At 40.2% G+C, this 23,790-nt stretch overlaps 1 protein-coding gene and 1 pseudogene across 2 annotated transcripts in view; one reads left to right on the forward strand and one right to left on the reverse strand.

Moving 5' to 3' along the window:
* Nucleotides 1–1,090: 1,090 nt before the first annotated feature.
* LOC133003611 (uncharacterized) lies at nucleotides 1,091–2,889 on the forward strand (annotated as a pseudogene).
* The window catches only part of nlrx1 (NLR family member X1), a 62,077-nt gene continuing 39,751 nt past the window's right edge, over nucleotides 1,465–23,790 (reverse strand). For both annotated transcript variants that reach the window (XM_061073723.1, XM_061073724.1), the window contains exons 6-12: nucleotides 18,323–19,499; nucleotides 17,642–17,825; nucleotides 15,285–15,380; nucleotides 10,754–10,840; nucleotides 8,665–8,916; nucleotides 6,207–6,414; nucleotides 1,465–4,400 (exon numbers count right to left, since the gene is read on the reverse strand). In XM_061073723.1, the coding sequence (XP_060929706.1) occupies nucleotides 4,251–4,400; nucleotides 6,207–6,414; nucleotides 8,665–8,916; nucleotides 10,754–10,840; nucleotides 15,285–15,380; nucleotides 17,642–17,825; nucleotides 18,323–19,499 (2,154 nt within the window). In that variant the 3' untranslated portion in view covers nucleotides 1,465–4,250. The remainder of the gene's footprint in view (nucleotides 4,401–6,206; nucleotides 6,415–8,664; nucleotides 8,917–10,753; nucleotides 10,841–15,284; nucleotides 15,381–17,641; nucleotides 17,826–18,322; nucleotides 19,500–23,790) is intronic.

The following is a 23,790-nucleotide window of genomic DNA, read 5'->3' on the forward strand; positions in this document are numbered from 1 at the left end:
TCCCTAAACTGCAGCCTGGCAATAAATACCTTTCACTTACTCATGTCTCCATGTCTGTTTTTGTACCTGGGTTCAACTGTGCAAAAGTTCCTCATAACAATTATTATTATTACGAACCTTACCTTCTTGTCGGGGTAAGCCACCGTTGTAACTTATGCTAAACGGCTTACCTGTTCACTCAGTTCTCTGACATTTACTCTGATTCTGTTGTGATTAGTCACTGGAGAAGATTTTTACACGTTTACTGCTAGGTTTAATGTACTGGGATTAAGGCTGGCTTGTTCTTTGGTAACAACATACACAGAGGAGCTGATATCCTGTTTGTTTTGGTGGGTAAAATCTTGTTTTCTTAACATTTTATCTTATATAAATGATCAAATTAGCATCCCATACTTTTGATTGCCCCGCTGAGTTTCAGTTTCCCAGAATTTTGCCCCAACATGGTGAAATGTCCCCATCTTTTACTATGTACTATAAAAATTAAATTTGATTGATCGATTGACAGTTATGCTGGTTAAAAAGGTAAATTTAATCAATATTAAGATGACAATGTTTGTTTTGTTTTCGCCACATAAATGATGTGAGCTGCATTAATGTGAGTTACTAAAAGTCCATGAGCTTGACCTGATGGTTCAGCTTGACATAATGCTTAGGTAACTTGTTATATGTGATTAAAAACAGTAGCATTAACCTTCAGTGTATTGTCATTACTGTTACTTATTTAAACAGGTAAACTTAAACAGGTAAAAAGCTTTGTGTAATTCTAAGTAGATGTGTAGTGAAGCTGTCAGATTATGCTGACTTTGTAGGAAAACCAGACCGTTAAATACATTAGATTCATGATTTCTCCTGGGCTCCTCTTTCAACAGTCCGTATTTCTACTTTAATCAGAATTTATGTGTGATTGTCTGCTTGTTGTTAACTTATTCATCCATTCTTCTTCTATTTCTCCTTATTTATGTTTGATTCTCTATACTTCTGCTCACATGCTTTTGTATGTTTTTATTTTTTATTATCCATCAATCTACCAGAGGCTGAGGGACTGAAGCTTTAATGAAGTGGAACAACTGGACCTCATCCAGCGATCACAATGACTGATGTCTACAGAAGGAAGACCTCATGTATGGTGCCATTCTTCAGGATGTGGGAGAGACTGGATAACAACATCCTTAGTTATTTAATGAGATGTGATGTCAATAAACCACTTTCAGTTTCCTCTGAGATGACAGACCACAAGAAATTTGTGTTTGATTCTCTATTGTCATGTTCAGTTTCTTACATTTTTCTTAATTTCTGCTGTTTTAGAGGTGGTAGTAACAAATCATACTTGCAGCTGGCTCTTTTGTCCATCCTGGAAGAGGGATCCCTCACATGTAAGGGCAGAGGATATTGCACCTTGTTAAGCCCAATAAGACAAATTGTGAGTTTTTGTTGAATATGTACATACACATACAATTTGATTAATTGATTGAAAATATTTATTTGTTAATGCACATTTCATATTCATACAGTCAGCTGAATATTCCTACAGACTACTGTAGCATAATCATAACTTAACATAACATAATGTGTGGTTCTTGTTGCCTTGTAAGAATTATGACTTCTACTGAATCCTTGAAGATTCCCACTCATCCAACTCTTCAGGAGTTATATATGTATAAATGGTAAAAACTTGCTGTTACTTTTCTATGTTCACCTCTAATCCAAGGTGTTTCTACCTGACTGGTGGGGTTCCAGGGATTCCATCTCTGTGGGTCATAGCCAATCTTGAGATTCATTATGTTAACAAGATTAACTTTTTTTTAAAACCTTTAATATATTTAACTGACTACGTACCTCAAGCATTTCAGACAGCGATAATTCAACCTTTGCTTAAAAAGCCCAATCTTGACCCAGATGTTTAGTTAATTATAGACCCATATCGAACCTTCCCTTCATTTTCAGATGAAGGTTTCATCTGAAATCTGTTTCTAACAGTTATGCAAGTGCTTGCACAATTGTGGTTTGTTTGAGGACTTTCAATTATGATTTAGAATCCATCACAGGACTGTTAAAATTTACTAATGACATATTCATGGCCTCAGATAATGGACTGTCTCTAAAGTAGTTCTGTCGGATCTTAGTTCCACATTTGAGACCATCAAACTTGCATCATACTACAATTTTTCTCATGTTAACAATGACTACTCTATCCACAAAAAATGTTTGTCATTGAGTTCCACAAGGCTCTGTCCTTGGACTGATACTTTTCAACAGTGTTGGGGAGTAACGGAATACATGTACTGGCGTTACGTATTTAGAATACAAATTATGAGTGACTGTATTCCATTACACTTAATTTAAATAGATGGTATTCAGAATACAGTTACATTGTTGAAATCAATGGATTACGTGAAGGTACTTCCCTGTTTCACAAGTTTATTCACTCTCTAAATAATTCAATGTAAAAACCGCAACTGCCGCTAGTAAATCCACTGGCGGCAAAGCCCCCAGGAAGCAGCTAGCCACCAAGGCTGCTCTCGAGAGCACCCCGGCCGGCGGCGGCGTGAAGAAGCCTCACGGCTACCAGCCTGGTACCGCTACAGGCCCGGTACCGTGGCTCTGAGAGAGATCCGTTGCTACCAGAAATCTACGGAGCTGCTGATCCGCAAGCTGCCCTTCCAGCGCCTGGTGAGAGAAATCGCTCAGGATTTCAAGACCGACCTTCGCTTCAAGAGCTCAGCTGTCATGGCTCTGCAGGAGGCCAACCAGGCTTACCTGGTCGGCCTGTTTGAGGACACCAACCTGTGCGCCATCCACGCCAAGAGGGTTACCATCATGCTCAAGGACATCCAGCTGGCCCGCCGCATCCGCAGAGTGCGAGAGCTTGAACTGCTGCTGCTCCACTGACTATAACAACACCGCATTCCTACACTTTTAAAATGTAATTCAATGTGGAAGTAATCCAAGTACTCAGGATACGTTACTCAGATTAGTTAATGTAATGAAAAATACGTTACAGATTACATTTTTGGGCCTGCCTTTCAATTTGTATATACTTCCTTTAGGTATATTATTAGAAAGCAACACTTAAATTGCTACACAGATGACACCCAGATGTACTTATCTATGACGCATGATGAATCTAATCACCTAGTTCAACTTCAGGAATGTCTTAAGGACTTCAAAGCCTGGATGACAAATAACCAGTGGTGGAGTGCAGGCTATACATAGGTATATATGTAATATAGCCACTTATTTTTCAATCAGCATAGCATATACCCATTTCTAGATCGCCTCTGGCGCACATCAATCAGTAGTGTGTTCTAAAGTGCCTTGAGATAATGTATATTATGATTTGGCACTATAAAAATAAAATTGAATTCAATAGTGTCCTGCAAACCTTTTTTTCCCCCCTAGGACAACAAAAGCATCACAGTGCTTGTTGCTTTTGCTGGTTGGGTTTGTTGGTTTAGGTATGATTGGTATGAGTGGTGATTGGTTAGTTAGGAAAAGTATATCAGAGTAAGCCAATCATAGGCAGAGTAGGGCGGATCATGTCTGTGTTTGTCTTCCTGGGAAAATACATCACCTCTTAATATTTATTCATGTTTCATGATTAACCAAACTCATTAAAAAAGGTCAGAACCTAACCATGTGAGGTGCCTTGAGATAATGTGATGTTATGATTTGGCGCTTTACAAATAAAATTTTATTTAAAGTGATAGTTCGCCATAAAATTTAAATTCACTCATTATCTACTCTAAACCAATGGAGTGTGGGGTGTTTGAGTCCAAATAACACTTTAGGGGTCTCAGGAATAAACAGTGTTGAAGCCAAATACAATACGATTGAAGTAACTGGTGATGAATTTTTCAAACTTAAAAAAACAACAAAAAAAACATGCCTCCATACTGCTCGTGTGGTGTCATCAAAGCCCTGACATTCAAATTCGACTGAAACTGTGAAATTTACAGTTTTTTTGCCTATATGTACTCCGATATCTTCCTTTGGAGCCGTGGTCACATTTGCACCCATCTACTGGAAAACACACACACATTGCACACAAGCTCTCACCCCATGGCACGTTCGCATCGCTACATTTGCTAGCATCACCACTCCCGACTTCTAGGATTAAAACATGGTGTTAATGACACAGGTCCAGTAAAATATGAATGCCGGGGCTTGCGGTCAGTTTGTACATAGGTTTAAATGTACAATGCTGCTGAGGATTTGTATTTCCCTTTCACCTCTATTTGTTTTTTTACTGATTATTTGTTGTATCCAGTGGATTTATGTAGGGTGTCCTTCTCTAGCATTTGCAGGGTCTGTCGGACCCCGTTCTCCACCCTACGGAAATGTAACCTCTTCCAGAAGCTCTGCTGCTGCTGACGCCCCCACTCAAGATCCCTGAGGAAGACCTGCACAGAGAGAGACCGGATGACCACCTCATATTGATCATTGAATCAATTCCAATATATTGTATTGACCCCATGGGAAAATGTTTCTAGTGCTACCGCAGCTGAGGAACAGTACGTTGTACAACAAACAACAAAAAACAGTACACAAGGACATATCGTGTAAGACCAAAAATAATAATGCAGAATTCACGTGAGTTGAAAATTGCACCTGCCCTAAAAAAACGTATAAAAAAAATATAAAACACTAAATGGATATTATGCATAAAAGTTGAAAATCAAAACTGGCACTAAAACCCGAGTGTACAATGTGCCAGACAAAGTTCAAAGGTTATTGAGATACATGGCTGAGTAAACATGTTTCGTTATCGAGTAGTGTGATGGATGCTGGGATGAATGAGCGCTTGAGGCATTTGGTCTTACACTTATGGGCTTTGTAACTTCTGCCTGAAGGTAACCGGTCAAATTTCGAGAACATAATGTGTGACGGGCAATAAGGATCCTCAGTGCTTGTCCGTCCACAGAACCTTTGTAGATGGTCTGAAGAAAAGGATTGTTCTTTATGCCCATTGCCTTCATAGTCATTTTTACCATGTTCTCAATTTTAGCTGGACAGTGAGAGTGCTGAACCATGCTGCCATTCTAGATCTAATTATGCTTTCTAGCACAGCAGTGAAATATATCGACATGACATCAGTGCTCACACCAAACATTCAAAGTCTCCATAATGAGTGCAGCCTTTGAGCTAACTCAACACAGGAAGTCTACATGGCCAATCCATTTCAAATTGCAGTCCAGCTTTATGCCCAGATATTTAAAGTGCTCAACTGCATGATAACAGTGTCAGTGATTATGACCCGGTTATGGTCTGCCACCTGTCTGGGGTTGATTATCATCTCATTAGCCTTTTTGACGTTAAAAATGAGCACTCAGCACTCTTTAAAGGTGTCAATTTGATGATGTTATTATTTGTGGTACACAAGTTCTACAGTATTTGACCCTGTCACCTGTTATGAATGAATTACCACATCTGAATACAGCTGCCAAAAATGTGCCAACCGAGTTGACCTGTCCTGTGACACACAGAATGACAAAATGGTTTGGTATGGAATCAGATCCTTCTATCCGACTCTTGTTTATTGAGAGAAGTGAGCTCTAGCTTGTCCTATCAGGATTTTATATAAATGGAATGGTGGTGTTGTTTTAAATATTGCTGCTTTAATCAATCACCAAAGTCTAATAACACATGAGACATATTGTTGTTGATGTGCCCATTGAAAGAATGAACATGTCTGTCCTGTCTTGTCACTTCACATTTTTGATTGTATATCATGTGAGAGGATCAGCAACACTTTCCCTGAAGGCTAAAAAAGGTGGGTCTGTCAAAAACTGAAGAAGAAATGTCACACTTCTCAATAATGAATTGCTGGGGTTAGGTGATGGGGGTAGGATTGTAACAATTCTCAAACAATTCTCAAATCTTTGGTTTATTAAATAAACAACATTTGAAACAGTAAAAAACATTTGCATACCTAAGTGTCCTTTGGCAGGATACTTAAAACCAAATTGCCCATTTTCATAAAAAAAGTGCTGCACATAGATGCACTGTATGAATGTGTTGAGGAATGGGTGAATGAAAATAAAACTGTACTGTAAAGCGTTGAAGTGATCATCAAGACTGCCTTTTACAAAGATAAAACAGACAATCCTCTCAGTCTTACCTCTCCTTGGAAGGGGAGGCTGAGGTGAGGGGTGTTCAGCTGCAACCTGCAACTTCAGTACTATATGTAACTAAATTCTAGTGAGTACCTGGAGCTGCTGCTTGACACGTTGGCGGTCCCAGGATGAGATGTTCTTTCGTATCACACTGAGGATGGGGTGCCAGTCCTCGGAAATATCTGAGCCTTCAGTGACTGAAGCTAGGACCTTGACTTTCCGGTCACTTCCGCTGTGACTTGGAACACCTCTGACATACAAGGACTGCTTTCCCGCATCACTGAGGGAGTTCAGATAGACACTACACAAAGACAAAGACTAGTATTACTTGTTTGACGGCAAATATGCAACCGTGAACTTTGTAGGCTGCATGTGTGTGTTTTACATAAACTGGATCTTTTAAACAATAAAATGATTATTTATAATCAAATGTGATTTTGTGTTGATTGGCATAGCTAACTGATTTTAAAATACTATGGGTGACGTTCAAGGCTTATGGAGGCCCTGCTCCTAACTATGTTCAGAAAATGTTTAATATATATATACATAGGTGGCCAAAATTATTAGAACACTAGAGGTTTTAAGTTGTTTTTGTTAATTTGGCCATTAAAATACCCATTAAACAAATTAAATATTTACAAAGTCATCAATTATGCTCTATAAACCATAGAATAGAGCCATCATAAGGAGATTTAGGTAATTTTCCTTACAAAAAACAAGCTAGGCCTATTTCACTGTCAATGTTTAGACCGCCATGATGCCACCAATTCACACCAGAACCAGAAGGGGAGAGGTAGAGAAAAAATAACCTTTCTGACAGACAACTGAAGCATCTCAGAATTCTCAGTCTTAAGAATCGAGAAAGACCTCACGAGAACTGAGTGATGAGATCAACACCACAATGACTGATGGTGCAACAGTGTCTTCAAGATCTATGGAAACTGGGAGAGGAAGGACTTGTTGGAACCATTACTGAGAGAGAAAAATACTGTGAAACGCCTGAAATTTGCAAAAGAACACAAGAAATGGACAAAGAAAGATTGGTATAAAGTGTTGTGGACTGATGAGTCCAAGTTTGAACAGTTTGGCAACAAGCGAAGAGTGTATGTTCGACGGAGGGTGGGGGAAAGATATAAAAATGAGTGTCTCTTGCCAGGAGTTAAACACGGAGGGGGTAGTATTATGGTGTGGGGTGCCATTTCAGCCTCAGGAACAGGTGACTTAGTGAAAATTGATGGCACAATGGATAAGAAAGTATACCACAACATTCTGGTGAGGCACGGTGTACCATCTGGGAGTCGTCTTGGGCCTGGATTTATTTTCAAAGAGGACAATGACTTTAAACATTCTTCTAACTATTGCCGGAACTACCTGCGACAGAAGGAATCTGCTGGAACATTGAAAATGAAGGACTGGCCCCCTCAAAGTTTGGACCTGAACCCCATCGAACAAATTTGGGGCGAGTTGGAAAATTAACGGGACAGATCTATTGTACATTCAAATGAGAGCCTGAGTTGCAGAAGGCATGGGATAAAATTAGTGTTTAAGTTTTCAGAAAATATATTGTCACTATGCCAAAGAGATGTGCTGCTGTAACTGCTGCAAAAGTTGGACATACCAGAGTTAAAGTTAAAAGAGGATAAAAACAGTTGGACTCACTTCATCTGTTATTTGTTTGTGCTCAGAGCAACCATCTGCATGTTTCATGAACATTATGAAATTAAATCATGTTTTGGAGGCAAAATTTTTTAAATTTTGTCAGATCCTAAAGGTGTTCTAATAATTTTGGCCACCACTGTATGTTATAGTAAAGTTTTATGTAAGCTGCATATACACACAAACTCTTAAAATGTACAAAATACATGTATTAATAAAATGTTTATCGAAAATATATCCAAATTTAAGATTTCTCTTCTGCTTATCTAACTTATCCAGCCATATTGGTAGGAAAGGCAGTTATACACTCAGATCTACATTTAACTGCTAGGTCATGACAATTATCCATCCATCCATCCATCCATCCATGCATGGATACGGGAGGAAGCTGTTCTACCCAGAAAAAAAATATGAAGACAGGGAGAACATGCACACTTTGTCCAGAAAGACCTGGCAGAATTAAAGGGATGTATACATATTCAGTGATGTGTGTAGACATATCATTCTACCATCTACCCTGCTGTGAATTGACCAAATATGAGCCAGCAGTACATAGGTTTTGGATTACATATTTTAGTTTTTGCACTACATATCAAGACTTCATCTCTAGACATTGAGATCGGCTACAACTGCCTTTAGTTAAGTTATATATTGGTATTGCAATGAAAATAGTATTTTCTTTATTTCAATGATTTTTATGTCCCAAAATTGTCCTCTGCAGGAGCAAAGCATTGCCTTATCAGAAAGATGAAGAGAACCGTGTTATGTATTATGTGTATGAAAAGGGCAATGTCAAAATGTGGTGACATTGACATTAAGAGCAAGAGACCATGAGTTTGTCTGAATGAAATAACATGAATATATACAGCTGTGGATGGAGTGAAGAGCTGCTCACTGTAAAGTGTGAATGCTGGGGTGTTCCCTGCAGGCATCCGCCAGAGCCAGCGCAGCATTGTCTCCAATGTTGTTATAGGCAACATTTAGCTCCTGGAGCACCTTATGCTCCTGGAGTCTCTCAGCTAGCTCCAGGGCCCCCTGGTCCCCCAGCCCAGTATGCATCAGGGACAGGTGTGTCAGGGAATGGTTTTCTGGCAGGGCCTCCAGCAGGATGCAGGCTCCAGACTCCAGCAGAGGGTTGTCACACAGTCTGAATAAAACATTTGACTGAGTAATTTCTGGTCTTCTTCTCAGAACACAACGTACATGCAAGTGATGTCTTCTTCTAAGAACACAGTGTACATGCAAGTGATGTCACACCTTTATTATTAGGTCCCGAGCACGACAGTGCAAGGACCCAATTGTTTTTGCTGTAATTATTATTCAGTCCCAAGCAAGACAGGAAAATTTAACGCATTTTTGACGGCTTGAACATACTTGAAAACTCACCAAACATTGCTGTTGACAGGCGTCATGAAAATCCACGTATTCTGGAGTAAAAGGAACTGGTTGTGGCAAAGTGGCACAACAACGGCTCAATTGTGTCTGGTTTAACCAATCTTCGCGAAATTCGGTACATACTTTTATATAGACAGACATGAAAAAAGTCCCTGCCACCAATTTGATTAACTCAACAGGAAGTTGGCAAATTTTGGATTTAGTGTCCATTTGCTGATTTTACACGTGTATTTTAACATACTCCTCCTAGAGCTTTCATCAGATCAACTTCAAATTCAGTGAGTGTCATCTAAACAAGATGGAGATCAAAATGACTTAAAACTTTGAGTTTTAAAGACTGTGGGGTGGCGTCAATTTTTGATGACTCGCCACACGAGGTGGGTGTATCTCGGTCATACATGGTCCAATTGATTTCCAGCCTGATGACATCTAAACAGAAATCATGACACAGTGCCCCCTGGTGGCAACAGGAAATGTTTTTGCACTTCTGACACTTTGATTTACTCCTCCCCGCAACCATGGCAAACTTTGTGAGAAGGGCCTTAAGACGTTGATGAAGAAGTCTTATGGAAACTGAATTTTCATTGAACACCATGTTAGCTATGGCGTCAAATGTCAAAGAGTCGGGATGATAAACAAAATTGCTGTAACTTCAGTATTCTTTCTTCAATCTCCCTCAAACTACATGTGTGTAACAACAGTAGGTAGCAATAAGTAACATTACAAACAAAAAACTAGGAAGTGTCAGATTTTAAATTAAGTGGACATTTTTTATGAATTACACTTATTTTGACAAAGTGCACACAGTCAGATCGTAGCGTGGCGTCGGATTTTGATGATTCACCAAAAAAGAGGGAATATTATAACTCCTCTGCGTATAACTCCTCTTGTCCAATCAGCGCCAAACCTCTTGCGCAAGATCACAGTCCTGGCCTGATTAGATACATATGTCAATATTGACTCATGATCACAGCGCTACTTGCTGGCTACAGGAAGTGACATGTTTTATACTTTGATGCACTGCTTCTGGCTGCTACACAATATCGAGCTCAAATTAGCCCAGACCAGTCAAATTTTTCTTGTTAATTAGTGTGCCATATCAACATTGTTTAATATTAAGTTTGATTATTAAACCACATTAATATTTCCAACAGACATGTAATTTTGTTCCATCCATATTGGCTATATATAAAACCATTTAAAGATTGATTATTTTGTTTCCGCTAGATAAGTTGACGAATCACAAGAGACAGAACTTGGTCGCCACTCAGAGCAGACTGGGCTTTCTAGCAAGGAGGGGCAGGAGCTGAATCCGGCAGAAGAGTCAAAGCGGCAGCAGCAGGTGCAGCAGTTGACAGAACAAGGAAACTAAAGCGTTTTCTGAACTAGGAGCCTGTACACCTTTTATTGCACCCTGGTGGAATACTCAGGCCATATTGCATGGGATCCACAAAAGTTTTGTTACTTTGCATAATTAAATGAAATAGGAATTTTCCACATAAAAAATAAAATAGAGGCACAGTAAAGACTTTCCTTTGCACACCTATATTCTAAAAGAGATAAAGACATTAATTAATTTGTACTCTTACTGTAGAGATCTAATTGAGCTCTTCGGATCTCGTAGCAGATCTCTCAAGACGATGCAGGATTCAGGACCAAGGCTGTTAAACTGCAGACTGAGGACAGAGACAGGCAGTCACAACACACAGCATTCACATGCTAGAAGACCATGAGTCATCTAACCAATCAAAAAGCATTTCAAAACCTGTGCAACAGAGAGAATGTGTGAGTGAGAGAGAAAGACAGTGACATCAGTGGTCGAGCTAGTTACAGAGTGAAGGAAGAGAGGGAGCGGCTTTAGCTGGAACAAAGCAATGATTTAGAAAAAATGACACACAAACACATCTACACTTCCACACAACTATGCAGGAAGGTGTCTTGTAGCCAGATTTGTTGTGAATGCAGAGGAGGCAATCAGAGGTGTTTTTAGATTAAAATCACATGGTGTAAATGTCCTAATTTTGACTCAAATATGAATGTCGGGGCTTGCGGACACTTCGATGACACCACACGAGTAGTATGGAGACATGTTGTGTATTTTTTTTGTTGTTTTATTACGTCTGAAGAAGACATTGTTTACTCCTGAGACTTCTAAAGTGATTTGTGGACGCAAACAATTGGTCAGCAGAGCTGAGTTAGGTATATAACCCAGTTCCAAAAAGGCAAAACTTTAGTGTGCATTGGACTTCTTGGGTTTCATACTACCGGACTACTTGGGTTTAGGCTAAGTATATTCTTTAAATAAGCTTCTCTGCTAGAATACTATTGTATCTGCTAGTTTGTACTGTTTTGTCTTACCTGTTGCTCTCTCATCTGCCTTCCCTTTCACCCACACACCCAGACCAACTGGTAGGGGTGGTGGAACAGGTTTAATCATCATCCCCCTGATGGAGTTTATTCTCTAACCGCTATCACATTTTACCCCACTGTCATTTGAATTTCATGTTGTAACAGTACTTATCCGGTACAATTAACCATTGTTGTTCTCTACTGGAGATTTCGCGAAAGAATCAGACGACCTCCTATCTAACATCCCAGAAAAGGCCCTCCACTTTTCCACCTGGGTGACTTTAACATCCAGACAGAGAAGTCGTCTGACCTATTACTTTTACTGTCTTCCTTTGCTCTCTCACTCAGTCCTTCCCCTCCTTCTCACAAAGCTGATAACCATCTTGACTATATTTTCACCAGAAACTGCTCTACATCTAACCTCACTGTAACCCCACTTCATGTATCTGACCACTTCTTTATCTCTTACTCTCTCCCACATCAACGGTACCTGTCCGTCGCAACATTCACTCCCTCTCTCGCTCCTCTCTGGCCTTCTGTGTTTTATCAGCCCTCTCTTCATCTGATTCTTTCTCACTCATGCATCCTAACTCTGCCACAGACATGCTCCTTTCTTGTCTACTACTGTCCTCCTCTCTTGATTCTCTCTGTCCTCTTACAGCTCTGCAAGTCATCCCCAGTTCCGTGGCTCTCTATCTCTGTGCACGCCGACAGAGCCACTCTGCGAGCTTCAGAAAGGAAATGGCGATAATCTAAAAACCCTGTTGACCTGCTCACTTATCAATCTCTTCTCTCCTCTTTTTTCTGCCTGTATATCTGCAGCCAAAAGCTCTTTTTACCAAACTAGAATTCAATCCTCATTTTCAAACCCCAAAAAGTTTTTCAGCCTCCTTGACCCCCCAGTCCCCCTCCTCCTTCCACCCTTCTACCAAGCCACTTTGTCAATTATTTCACAAAAAAGATAGATAACATGTGCTCCTCTCCCCTTCCCTTTCCTCTTTCACCCCCGTCTCCCAATCAAGTTCTTACCTTGGTAACCTCCGCCCGCACAACCACCTGCCCCCTTGACCCCATCCCATTTCAAATTCTCCAGTCTATTGCTCCCGACCTTTCTTTTCACACCAATCTTACCAACACTTCCTTGTCAATTGGCTGTTTACCTAAACACCCAAAAGAGGCAAGAGTAAACCCTCTCCAGAAGAAACCCACCCTCAACCGGACCGAAGTAAACAACTACAGACCCGTCTCTCTTCTTATCTTTCTTTCCATCCTCTCCAGCGAGCTATCTTTAATCAACCCCCCTACTATCTTCACCATAACAACCTTCTTGATCCTCACCAGTCTGGCTTCAAGGCAGGCAACTCAACTGAGACTGCCCTCCTTGCTGTCTCTGAGAAACTTCACACTGCTAGAGCAGCCTCTCTTTCCTCTGTCCTCATCCTACTTCAACCACCGCACTTACCAGGTAACTTGGAGAGAATCTCTGTCTGAACCTTGTCCTCTCACTACTGGGGTCACTCAAGGTTCCGTCCTGGGTCCCCTCCTCTTCTTTCTGTACACTAACTCTCTCGGCTCTGTCATTCACTCACATGACTTTTCCTACAACAGCTATGCTGATGACACACAACTTATCCTCTCTTTTCCCCAATCTGAAACACAGGTAGTGGCACGAATCTCTGCCTGTCTGACTGACATCTCTCAGTCGATGTCTGCACACCACCTGAAAATCAACCTTGACAAGACTGAACTACTTTTCATTCCAGGGAGAGGCTCTCCCATCCATTATCTGACTATCACCTCTGACAACTCCGTGTTAGCCCCCACCCAGACTGCCCGGGTGTGACACTCGACAGTCAACTCTCCTTTACTGCCAACATTACTGCAACAACACGTTCCTGTAGACACATGCTGCACAATATCAGGAGAATATGTCCCCTTCTCACTCAGAAGGCGGCGCAGGTTCTGGTCCAGGCTCTGGTCATCTCACGCTAAGATTATTGTAACTCCCTCCTGGCTGGTCTACCTATAAGCGCCATCCAACCTCTGCATGTCATACAGATTGCGGCAGCGCGACTGGTCTTTAACTCGACTGGTCTTCAGCCTAAGTTTACTCACACTCCTTCACTATCCACTCCCTCCAGTGGCAGCCCGCATCCGTTTTGAAACAATAGTTCCTGCGTACCGTGCTGCGAACGGATCGGGCCCAGTCTACATCGAAGACATGGTCAAACCTTACATCCTAGCACATCAACTCCGCTCTGCATCTGCTATTCGGCTTGCTGCTTCCTCATTGCAAGCTAGCCACTAAACAAAATCACAACTCTTTGATGTATTGGCTCCTATGTGGTGGAACGAGCTCCCCATTGGCATCAGGACAGTAGACAGTCTACACATCTTCCTCTGCAGGCTTAAGACACAACTCTCTCGACTACACATATATATATATATATATATACATATATATATATATATATATATATATATATATATATATATATATATATATATATATATATAAAATTACAAAAATACATTATATTTATATTTAGTAGCACTTATATGGCACTTACAGATAGCACTTTGTAGTTTGGCTTTCTTGAAGCAAATTGTACTTTGATTCTTGCTGTTCTGGGTTTGTACCCTCATGGTTGGTGTCCCTTATTGTAAGTCGCTTTGGATAAAAGCTTCAGCTAAATGAAATGAAATGTAAAGAGCACATTTCTCGCTAGAAAAGTTATCAAAAGTATTGTTTTCGCAGACGGGAACTTGAGTCACGTGACGTGGGCAGGGGAGCTGTTTGCCACAATGTTTAAGAACTGAAAAGAAGGCCAGTGCTTGCTGCTGCACGCAAGTCTGCTGGAGAAGTGCTTAAAACTAAACTTTCTGAAAATATCTGAAAAGGTCATTGAATCTGGTTGCAGCAACAACATCCCAATATTCTAAACAAGAATCCACCATTTTTTTTTTTTTTTTACATGTCCTCCGTTTCTGAATTACTTTACTTAGTTTACAAAGTCTGTTTTACTCAGACTTAGTATATACACTGATCACACGGTTTTTGTGTGTGTGGGAGAGAGAGGAAGAGAGAGAGAGAGAGAGAGAGAGAGAGAGAGAGAGGAAAAGAGCGAGCCTGAAGGCGGATAGATTCTTTAACCTAGAATGCCCCTTTATAGTTAAATGCATTATATTTACATCGGGAGCGGGTCATTGCAACATTTAGCAAAACTCAAAATATGGTATAGGCTATAAGCTATTAAATTAATACAATTTCTCACATGCACAACGTAAGAACAAACATTTTAGTACATTTTTTTTTCAGGAAATCCTACACTATGTACCTTAATGTAAGCCACCAAAAGAACTCCTTAACCATTGTTACGAAAACAATCATTCTTATACCCATGATGTACTCCATGGCTTTCAAAAATAAGGCAAAGCATGGATCACACCATTTTAAACTTGACAGTAGTGTTTACAGTCTCTATGACTAAGTCAAGATGGGTCATGTTAAGATGTTAAAATCAGATTTGCTGCATCTGCTCACAACTATTCACTCAGTAGCAGGTCCCATTCAAGTGTGAATATCAACAGTTTGCAATTTTAGATTCTGATCCTAGAGTATTTACTTGGTTATGGTGTAACAATGGAAATTTGATGGGATATTGAAACATTACATTTCTTAAAATTGGAGCAGAGGCAGTACATGTGCAATGTTCAGCATATGAGATTCTCCTTCATCATTCTATGAGTAAAGTAAAGTGTTTGTCTCACTTGAGATTATGGGTGTGTCTGAAGGCAGGCCACAGCATCTGAAGCATGTCTTGAGTCAGTAGACAGGAGGACAGGTCCAGCTCTTCAAGGTGATAACTGCAAGAGGACAGCATGACATATCTGCTGCAACACTCGCTCCTTGCTTTTTACATACACAGACACTAGCCAACTCAAATCTTGCAATAAACAAGTTATACATCTGTATAAACTGTACAATCTGTATATAAATGAGATCAGTGGCAAAGTTACACAGAGATGCTTAATACAGGGAAGTGCTTTTGTGATTGATGTACAGATACAATCTAAAGTTCCCAAACTCTGTGCGGCTCTCAAGTTACAGGTGGGGTGGTATTTAGTACCTGCAATAAAATATCAAAACATTTACCTCAAATGCCCTACATTAATTTTAAAACTTTAAAACCAATATGAGCACAATGGTTCCATTCCATCCAGGATTGCAGAAGAGCCTGCAACATCATCAGGTCTAGTGCAAGGATGAAGTGATGATGAGGGGGCTTTTAAAAATTGCAAGGGGGACATTTTTTTTCAGAAAACTATAACCATAGATAACCTCCACCAAGGATAATCAGTGTTTATTTTTTATTTTGTATGATTAAACAGAAACTATTGAACCAATAGTTCAAATTTTGTGGTGGGACATGTGGCAAAGCCCAAAATTATCCATTGAATTTAGGAGAGGATCTGAAAAATGTGGAGATCCAGGATAATAATTCAATCTATGACAGTTGCGGGAGTGCAAGTGCACAATCACGAAGGTTGCTCTCACGTCTAGAGTAACAGGTACACTGACTCAAGTGTGAAAGAGATGTTCTTGCATGAGAGAGAGGACTGCATTGCATGTAACTTGCGGTCAAATGCTCAACTGCAGCTGAAACTGAGGTTTCGTCACTCTTTAACCCACTAATCTTTTATTTATGGACTTAAAATGTCCGACAGAAGACAGAAATGGCAGAGCCTATAAAGAATTCCAGCTCGTCTGGAGCTGTCGAGAGATCAAATGCATGCATTGTTGACTTGGATGCTAATGCAGACAATGGGCCTCATTTACTAACACTGCATACGCAAAAATCTGTGATTTTCTTCGTACTCTGCGAACAAGTTTAGAACTTCCTCAGACCATGTATACCCACAAATGATGAAGGCCCGGCTGTCCTAGAAAATGAAAACACAGCCTTTTAACTAAATGCATAGTATATTAAAACTCCATTTATTTAAATAAAAATTGTATATAGACAGCAGTAATTCAATTGTTTAATGCATTAACCAAATGTATTAAAAACTATGAAATTGACAGCCTTTCATCTTCATCATCTTTATTAAAACCTGCTGAATTCATATTTATGTTTCTGGATAAACGGAGCGTTGCTTCTTCTGCAACAATGATGTTAAAACACAGTAATCTGTGGGAGGAGCCCTTCTGTCTACAGGAGTGTGCGTGTGTGTGTGTGTACCACAAACTGATAATCACATGTATTTAGTTATTAATCGATGATGTCGGATCATGGCTCTGGATCGTTCCGCTCACTTTAACTCTGATGTCCTGACTGTGCGCGTCACCTCACGTGTTGTGTAGCAGTCCTGTACGTGTCCTAATAACTTCTGATCAGTAGAGGTGTTTATTGTTTAAGTGTAAAGTGAGGTCAGAGGTGGAGTGAGGAGGAAACAGACTCCGACAGAGACACAGGATTACCGGGCGTGCGTCTGATTCTCATCCTGAAGCAACGGTGTTAAAATTATTCAGCTGAGTCCATGGCGCAATGCATTTAAGACAAATTTCCACAGTTCTAGTGCTCAGCTCTGTGCAGGACACAGCATTCACCGCCTCAGTTATTGCAGCCCAGCTTTGATACAGCGTCAAATAACATATTCTTCGCTACAGAAAAGTGTGACTTTTGCGCTTCCACTTCTGACGCCTTCAATTTCTGGGATAAATGATTAGATCTTGATGAAAAAAATCTGTCATGTTTAGGGGACTGACATATATTTAGGTGTGCATTTCCAAGACATAATAAATAGACAAAAGATCTATTATGAGGGGATTATTTGACCTTGGTGGAGGTATGGACTCTTCTGAGTGCCATTCTAGTTTAACCATGTAATACCACTTAATACCACCTTAAAACCTGAGCCAAGGATGAATGTAATGGAACCACCTGCCATTTGAGATGTGTCTATTTGACAGTTTTACGAAGGTTGATTTACAACTACAAATTAGAATTACATATTTCTAATTCCAGAACAATGTGAATGTTGACATCACTACTCTGCTGTGGTGGCTGCAGCCTGATCCCAATTTAGCTGATGTATTTCACAGCTATATTTGTCACATACATTACCTTGCAGGGGTGCATGAAATAACAGAGCTCAGTATGAAGCATTTGAGTGACGTCATACGAATGTTGGCAAGGCGGATGGTTCTGATTGAGGCCAAAATCTCTGCTGTGAGTCTGGGGTTTTGAAACTCATACAGAAGAACGAGCAGATCCATCAACTCCTCTGGTGGCTGTGGTTTGCTGAGCTCTGGCATTAAATAAAGAAAGTATAGAGCAGCATGTTAATAAGTGAAGCTGCAAAAGAGAAATTGTTCTTGCTTGAGATCAGATCTATAATAGTGTATGTATCTGATCTCAAGCAAGAACACCTTTCTTGTACAGTCTTGAAGTCGCAACTAGCCCTTTAATTGAATACTTATTGGTGACCTTAATCTACAATGGCTGCCATTTTTGCAGTAAGAGAAGAAAAGGTCAGACTGAGCTACCATTTAAGCTATGTACCAGTGGGAGCACATGAAACTGTATCTGAATGTGTTCGGTATCAGTCCGGTCAATGGTAACTACATGAATTTAACATGCTGGGTCTGAATTGATTGGAAGTCTATGAAGTTCAAGCTAATCTAAAGGGTATTTCAAGACATTTCATGTTTGAAATGCACTTGACTTAAGAGAACAATACTTACAATTAAAGTATAATTCTATTTAAAAGCATGAAAGAAAGAGTGAAAAGAACATATATGTTACCCCTCACAAGGTGCTTCCTAAGGGCATTTGTGATCTGGACCACAGTGGAGCTCTGGATACTGCAGCCAAGTTGCTGGAGAAGGACACGGTTACCATAATGCAAAAGTCCACCCATGAAGATGGGGTAGAGTTCAAAAGGCTGGCCTTCACTTTGCTGCTGTGGCTGAGGGCCATGGACTCCTAAAAGATTTTGCTCCATCTGATCCAGGACATCCTCGTTGTAGCTATCTTCGGTGCGGAACATCTCAGCTGCCATGGTTCTGGCTATGCTGCCTTTGTTGTGGCTACTGATTTTCTCATAAAACTTTGGAAAAAGCTTGAGGAGGTTGAACACAGCAAATATTCGAATAGGAATGAATTTAGAAACGATGTTGAAGATGGCGCTGACGTCCTCGCTTGCCTGTCCAATCGTCAGAGACATCTGCCTGGTCAGCCTCTCCAGAGCTGATTTGTTTTCTCCTAAAACAACATAGAGAGCGGCCAGGTACTCCTGCATGGCTGGGACAGCGAATACATACCAACTTTGATCATCTTCACTTAGAGCTTCATGTAATGAAGCTCTACATTGTGATTTTTTTACACAAGGAGCCAAGAAGAAGTCAAGCACATCAGTCCGGAACATGGCCAACTGATGTAGCTCCTCATCTGTTTTGGTCTTCCCTCCTATCCACTGCTCTAGTTCATTCTCTGAGAATGATGTTCGTTTGTACGTCACACCGTCAAATGCCAGTTTACCAACTGTACGGACTACATACAACATCAATGAGTTGTTGTGTTCCTGAATATTCACATTTGTCTTTGTTCCTGTGCCCAGCACCTCACCCCCAAAGTTGAGTCTGAGGAAACTGGTGTATATGCCAGTCAGTGTGCGGATTGGTGCCTTGGCATCTGTAAAATGGAGGAAGTGCATGGTAGCACATGTAAGCCAGCAATAAGAGGGCAAGAAGCAAGCTGCAGCCAACTGGCTCTCTCTCTGGAGGTTGAGGTACAGCAGCTCTATAAGAGCGTGGGCCTCATGATCACGTGCAGTCTCGCCACTCTGCTGCAGTAGGCGGCTGGTGAAGTATGCCCGCTGACGGTCTGGGTCACTGAAGCCACAAATCTGTGCATACCGACTCACATACTTCTGAGGGATACGGTCCAGGGCAGACAGTCTGGTGGTAGCCAATATGCTGGCCTAGGAAACATACAACAGACAAGTTCCTCACCATCAATGACAAAAATTAAATGTAACACAATTTAGAAACAAACATTGGGCCTTGTGCAAGAACATTTAAATATTCTTATCATAAATTGCTCCAACATTTGTTAGTATGGTGAGTTCATCTGAACAGGACTTAGGTCTCAGATTTAAGAAACGCTTCCAACTTCAGAAAAGTGTGTAAATGACCTGCAAAAACATGATGAATGCTACCTGTGAGTATTTGAGCCAATGTACACATGGATAACAAATTAGTACAATTAAAGCCTAAATAATAACATAGGGCTGCACTTCCTGCCCCATATGTCATAAGTGATTATCCATGAAAATGACTTCAATAATGAAAAGGACTTGATTGAAGTCCTGCTTATAGAGATTCAGCGAGAAAAGTCTATTGTTTTTAACAGCATCAGAAACAAAATCAAGGGACCTACTATAGCAGTGCTGTTTAAACTATGTCAGCCGTGAGCCGTTTACTCCCCTGGTCATAGAATTTAATACACATTTAACAGAATAAATGTATAACTTCATATTAATTCAAATTGCAAAGTTTAACACAATAATGTCAATATAATGTTGTGAGGTGTAATTTGTTCTGACATATGGCATAGACATTAAAAATGTTATAATATTTCCCCCATACCCTCTTCTGTCTGACCATTTTTTAATTACATTTGAATTTACAACTACTGACTACAATGATCATGGACAGAAATTCTATAATAGTATGTTTTTATCTAATAATACTATAAACCAATTTAAATTCAGTGTCAGTAGAATACAGGAAAGTAATCAAAACTTCACTCCCACACTAGTTGATAACTTTGTTAATAGTACATCAGCCTCATTAAAAAATAACCCTTGATGCTGTCGCCCCACTGAAAAAGTAAAGCAATGGAGATGAGCTCCATGGTATAATTCTCCAATGCGTGTTTAAAACAGTCATCACAGAAACTGGAGAGGAAGTGGCGTTCCACCAGCCAAGATGATTTTCACCCAGCCTGAAAAGATGAGATAAATTATAAGAAAGCACTCCAAAATGTCAGAACCTACCATTATTCATTATTAATAGAAGAAAATATGAACAACCCCAGGCTGACAGAGCGTCATAGCTCTACTGATCCATCTATTCCTCTAACCATCAGGGGAAAAATTCCACCACCTCTTCCCCATGAAAAGCACAGATAGATTGTCTAGTACAGAAATCATAGAACCTCCTGTAGCACCAGATTTATATTTGAACCACTTTCCTTCGATTGATCTTTCTGAACTGACTTCACTAGTTTTGTCTACTAGACCCTCTCCCAACTGGACTTTAAAGGACGTTTTTTCTCTAATTAACATTTCCATTTTTAATATTTAATCATGTCTCTGTTAACAGGCTACGTACCACAGGCTTGTAAGCTAGCAGTAATTAAGCCCCTCGTTAAATGGCCCACTCTTGATGCAGATGTTTTATATCAAACCTCCCCTTCCAAAATCATTGATAAAGCTGTTGTTAAATGGCTATGTAATTACTTAGATAGTAATGGTCTTTTTTGGTTGCTAAAGAGTATGATGAATCTAATCACTTAGTTCAACTTCAGAAATGTCTCAAGAACATCAAGACTTGATACTTCTAAATTCAGAAAAAACGTGTTCATTGTTATTGGGCCGAAACGTCTCAGAAAAATACCGTCTGACCAGATGGTCACCTTGGATGGTGTATGTTTGGCCCGTAGCTCCACTGAGGGGAACCTTCGAGTTATGTTTGACCAGAACATATTATTTGACGCATATATAAAACAAGTGTCTAGTTGTATATGATCAGAGTTATGATGCTAATTGCTCACAAAATGATCACAGTAAACTGGCTCAAGCCCCACCCACCTACCGTGGACCAGTGGGCCCAGAGGCTTAAAGCTGCGAATTGCATGGAAAGTTTAACTGCAAGCCTACGACTCCGGATGGACATCTACTTTGCAAAGTGGACACCTGTGATAATGTATCTGTTAAAATGAACATTCTGTTGACATTTGACTGGACAAGCTAGACTGAATGTGAAACTATGTGAACCCTTTGGAATAACTTCTGCCATTTGTGTTTTATTTTTATTTTATCTTCACTTGTAATATTGTATGACATGCTGTGTGAGACTCATTGTCAAGGTACTTGTTCTAATAAAAGTTTGAAAAAAGAAAAAAAGTCTCTAGCACATAGGGCTGCAACTTACGACTATTCTGACAGTTGATTAGTCATCGATTATTGAAACGATTAATCGACTAATCGGATTATGAATGACACAAACTCTCAATTGCTCTTATTCAGCCAACAGCTTTTAAATTTAGCTTGAGGTTGTTCGAGGCATGTGATGACTGAAAATAAAGACAATAAAGATCGATACTTCATTTAAAAAAAATGTCTTTTAATAAACTTTGCTGCATATAAGGGTACTGTTGACACAAAAGCAAAAAAAAATCAAGTTTTTTGTCCATTTAAAACCAAGAACAGGCCAAGTGCTGATACTAAAAATAAATTAAAAATCAAATATCCATTTTTTCTGTAAACAAAATGACAGGGAAAGTATCAGCAATAAAAACATCAAAAAAACGAAACTACAGTCTTCTTCAGACAAAATAATTGTGATTAAAAAAGACGTTTGTCAGACAATAGGATAACATTACGCTTTTGAAATCGTTAAAAAAAAGTTTAAACCATATTATTGTAATGGATTCTAGAATCCTGCGCACAGGTATATAAGTTTATACATAACATCTTACCGAGGCGAGTCCGCATCGTCTACGTCAGTGATTTTCAACTAGTGTGCCATGAGAGATCGTCAGGTGTGCCGTGGGAAATTATCTAATATCTAGTGTTGCACCGATGTATCGGCCGAACATTGGTAGGGGCCGATATTCGCCTCGTTTACTGACATCGGCACATCGGTAATAATCTTGACTTTCACCTATATCATTGGCCGATGTTCATTGGTATTTGTGGTTAAATTGCTGGGCACGTTTTTTGGGGGGGGAGCTCGTCTGCGGCGCCTCACGGCGTCGCTTGTGCGGGGGCTTTCTTTCTCTTGGACCGCGGGCCGGTGGCCATCGCCGGTGCGGAAGGCGGGGACCGGTTGGAGGGGACCGTGTACGGCGGTGGGCCCCCTCCGGCGGTGCGCCTCGGCTGGCGCCTAGCAGCTGACTTAGAACTGGTGCAGACCAATTAAAACAAAGCATCGAGAAGGCCCACGGTGGGTGTTGACACGATGTGATTTCTGCCCAGTGCTCTGAATGTCAAAGTGAAAAAATTCAATGAAGCGCAGTAAACGGTGGGAGTAACTGTTGGCACTCAAAACAGGTCAATCCGAGGAGGGCTGTTTTAAATGATCCTTGTGGTATTTTGACCAAAATATGTTACAGACATTTCATTAAGACCCCAAGGAACCATTTCAACTTGTGTTAAAATGGGCATAATATGTCTCTGTTAAATAAAGTTTAGTTAAATCAAAGATTGTTTCATAAATCTTATTCAATTTGTTCTCATTAAAAGATAAGAGTAATAAAGGGCTGAAATAATTTAAAATATTGCATTTTAATACATTTAGAAACTATATTACTAACTATATGTATTATATGTACTGTGTTAGGCCATAGAGTGTCATTTTGGTTGGTGGTGTGCCCCAGGATTTTGTAAATGTAAAAAATGTGCCGCGGCTCAAAAAAGGTTGAAAATCACTGGCTTACGTTACGATGTCAAACGTGCCTCCTCCTCAATTGCGTGTGTCCTGCTTCCATGGAGAGCAGGTCCGCCGTACAAATATTGCAGGTAGTTTTTTTCAGGCTATGTTAAGGGTGAAGTTCTCCCGAACTTTTGACTTCCTGATTCGCGATGATGTTGCAGCGGACGCCGACATTGGTCCATGTTTTGTTGCTATTGCACATGCGCGGCTTTCAGAGATAGGAAGGAAGCGAGATGGCTCTCTCCTCAGCTACTTCCATCAGCACCTCCGGTTAAACGACATTTAGTTCAGCTGCACGGCTTGAGAAACACGCGCTATGACGTGACCAATTAATCATCGACGCGTAAATTCGTCGTCGATTATTTTTGTCATCGATTTTTGTTGACCATGTCTTGGCACCCCTACTAGCACAGCTTTCTTCCACTGATGCAATTTTATGAAAATTAGGAACATAGTGTCTCAGAAGAATGCTGAGAAAATCCTATGCATATATTGCCGCTAGGCTGGATTACTGTAATTATTTATCATCAGGATGTCCCAGTTAATCTGTGA

The sequence above is a fragment of the Limanda limanda genome, chromosome 6 (genome assembly GCF_963576545.1).
Source record: "Limanda limanda chromosome 6, fLimLim1.1, whole genome shotgun sequence".
In the NCBI taxonomy this organism is placed as follows: domain Eukaryota; kingdom Metazoa; phylum Chordata; class Actinopteri; order Pleuronectiformes; family Pleuronectidae; genus Limanda; species Limanda limanda.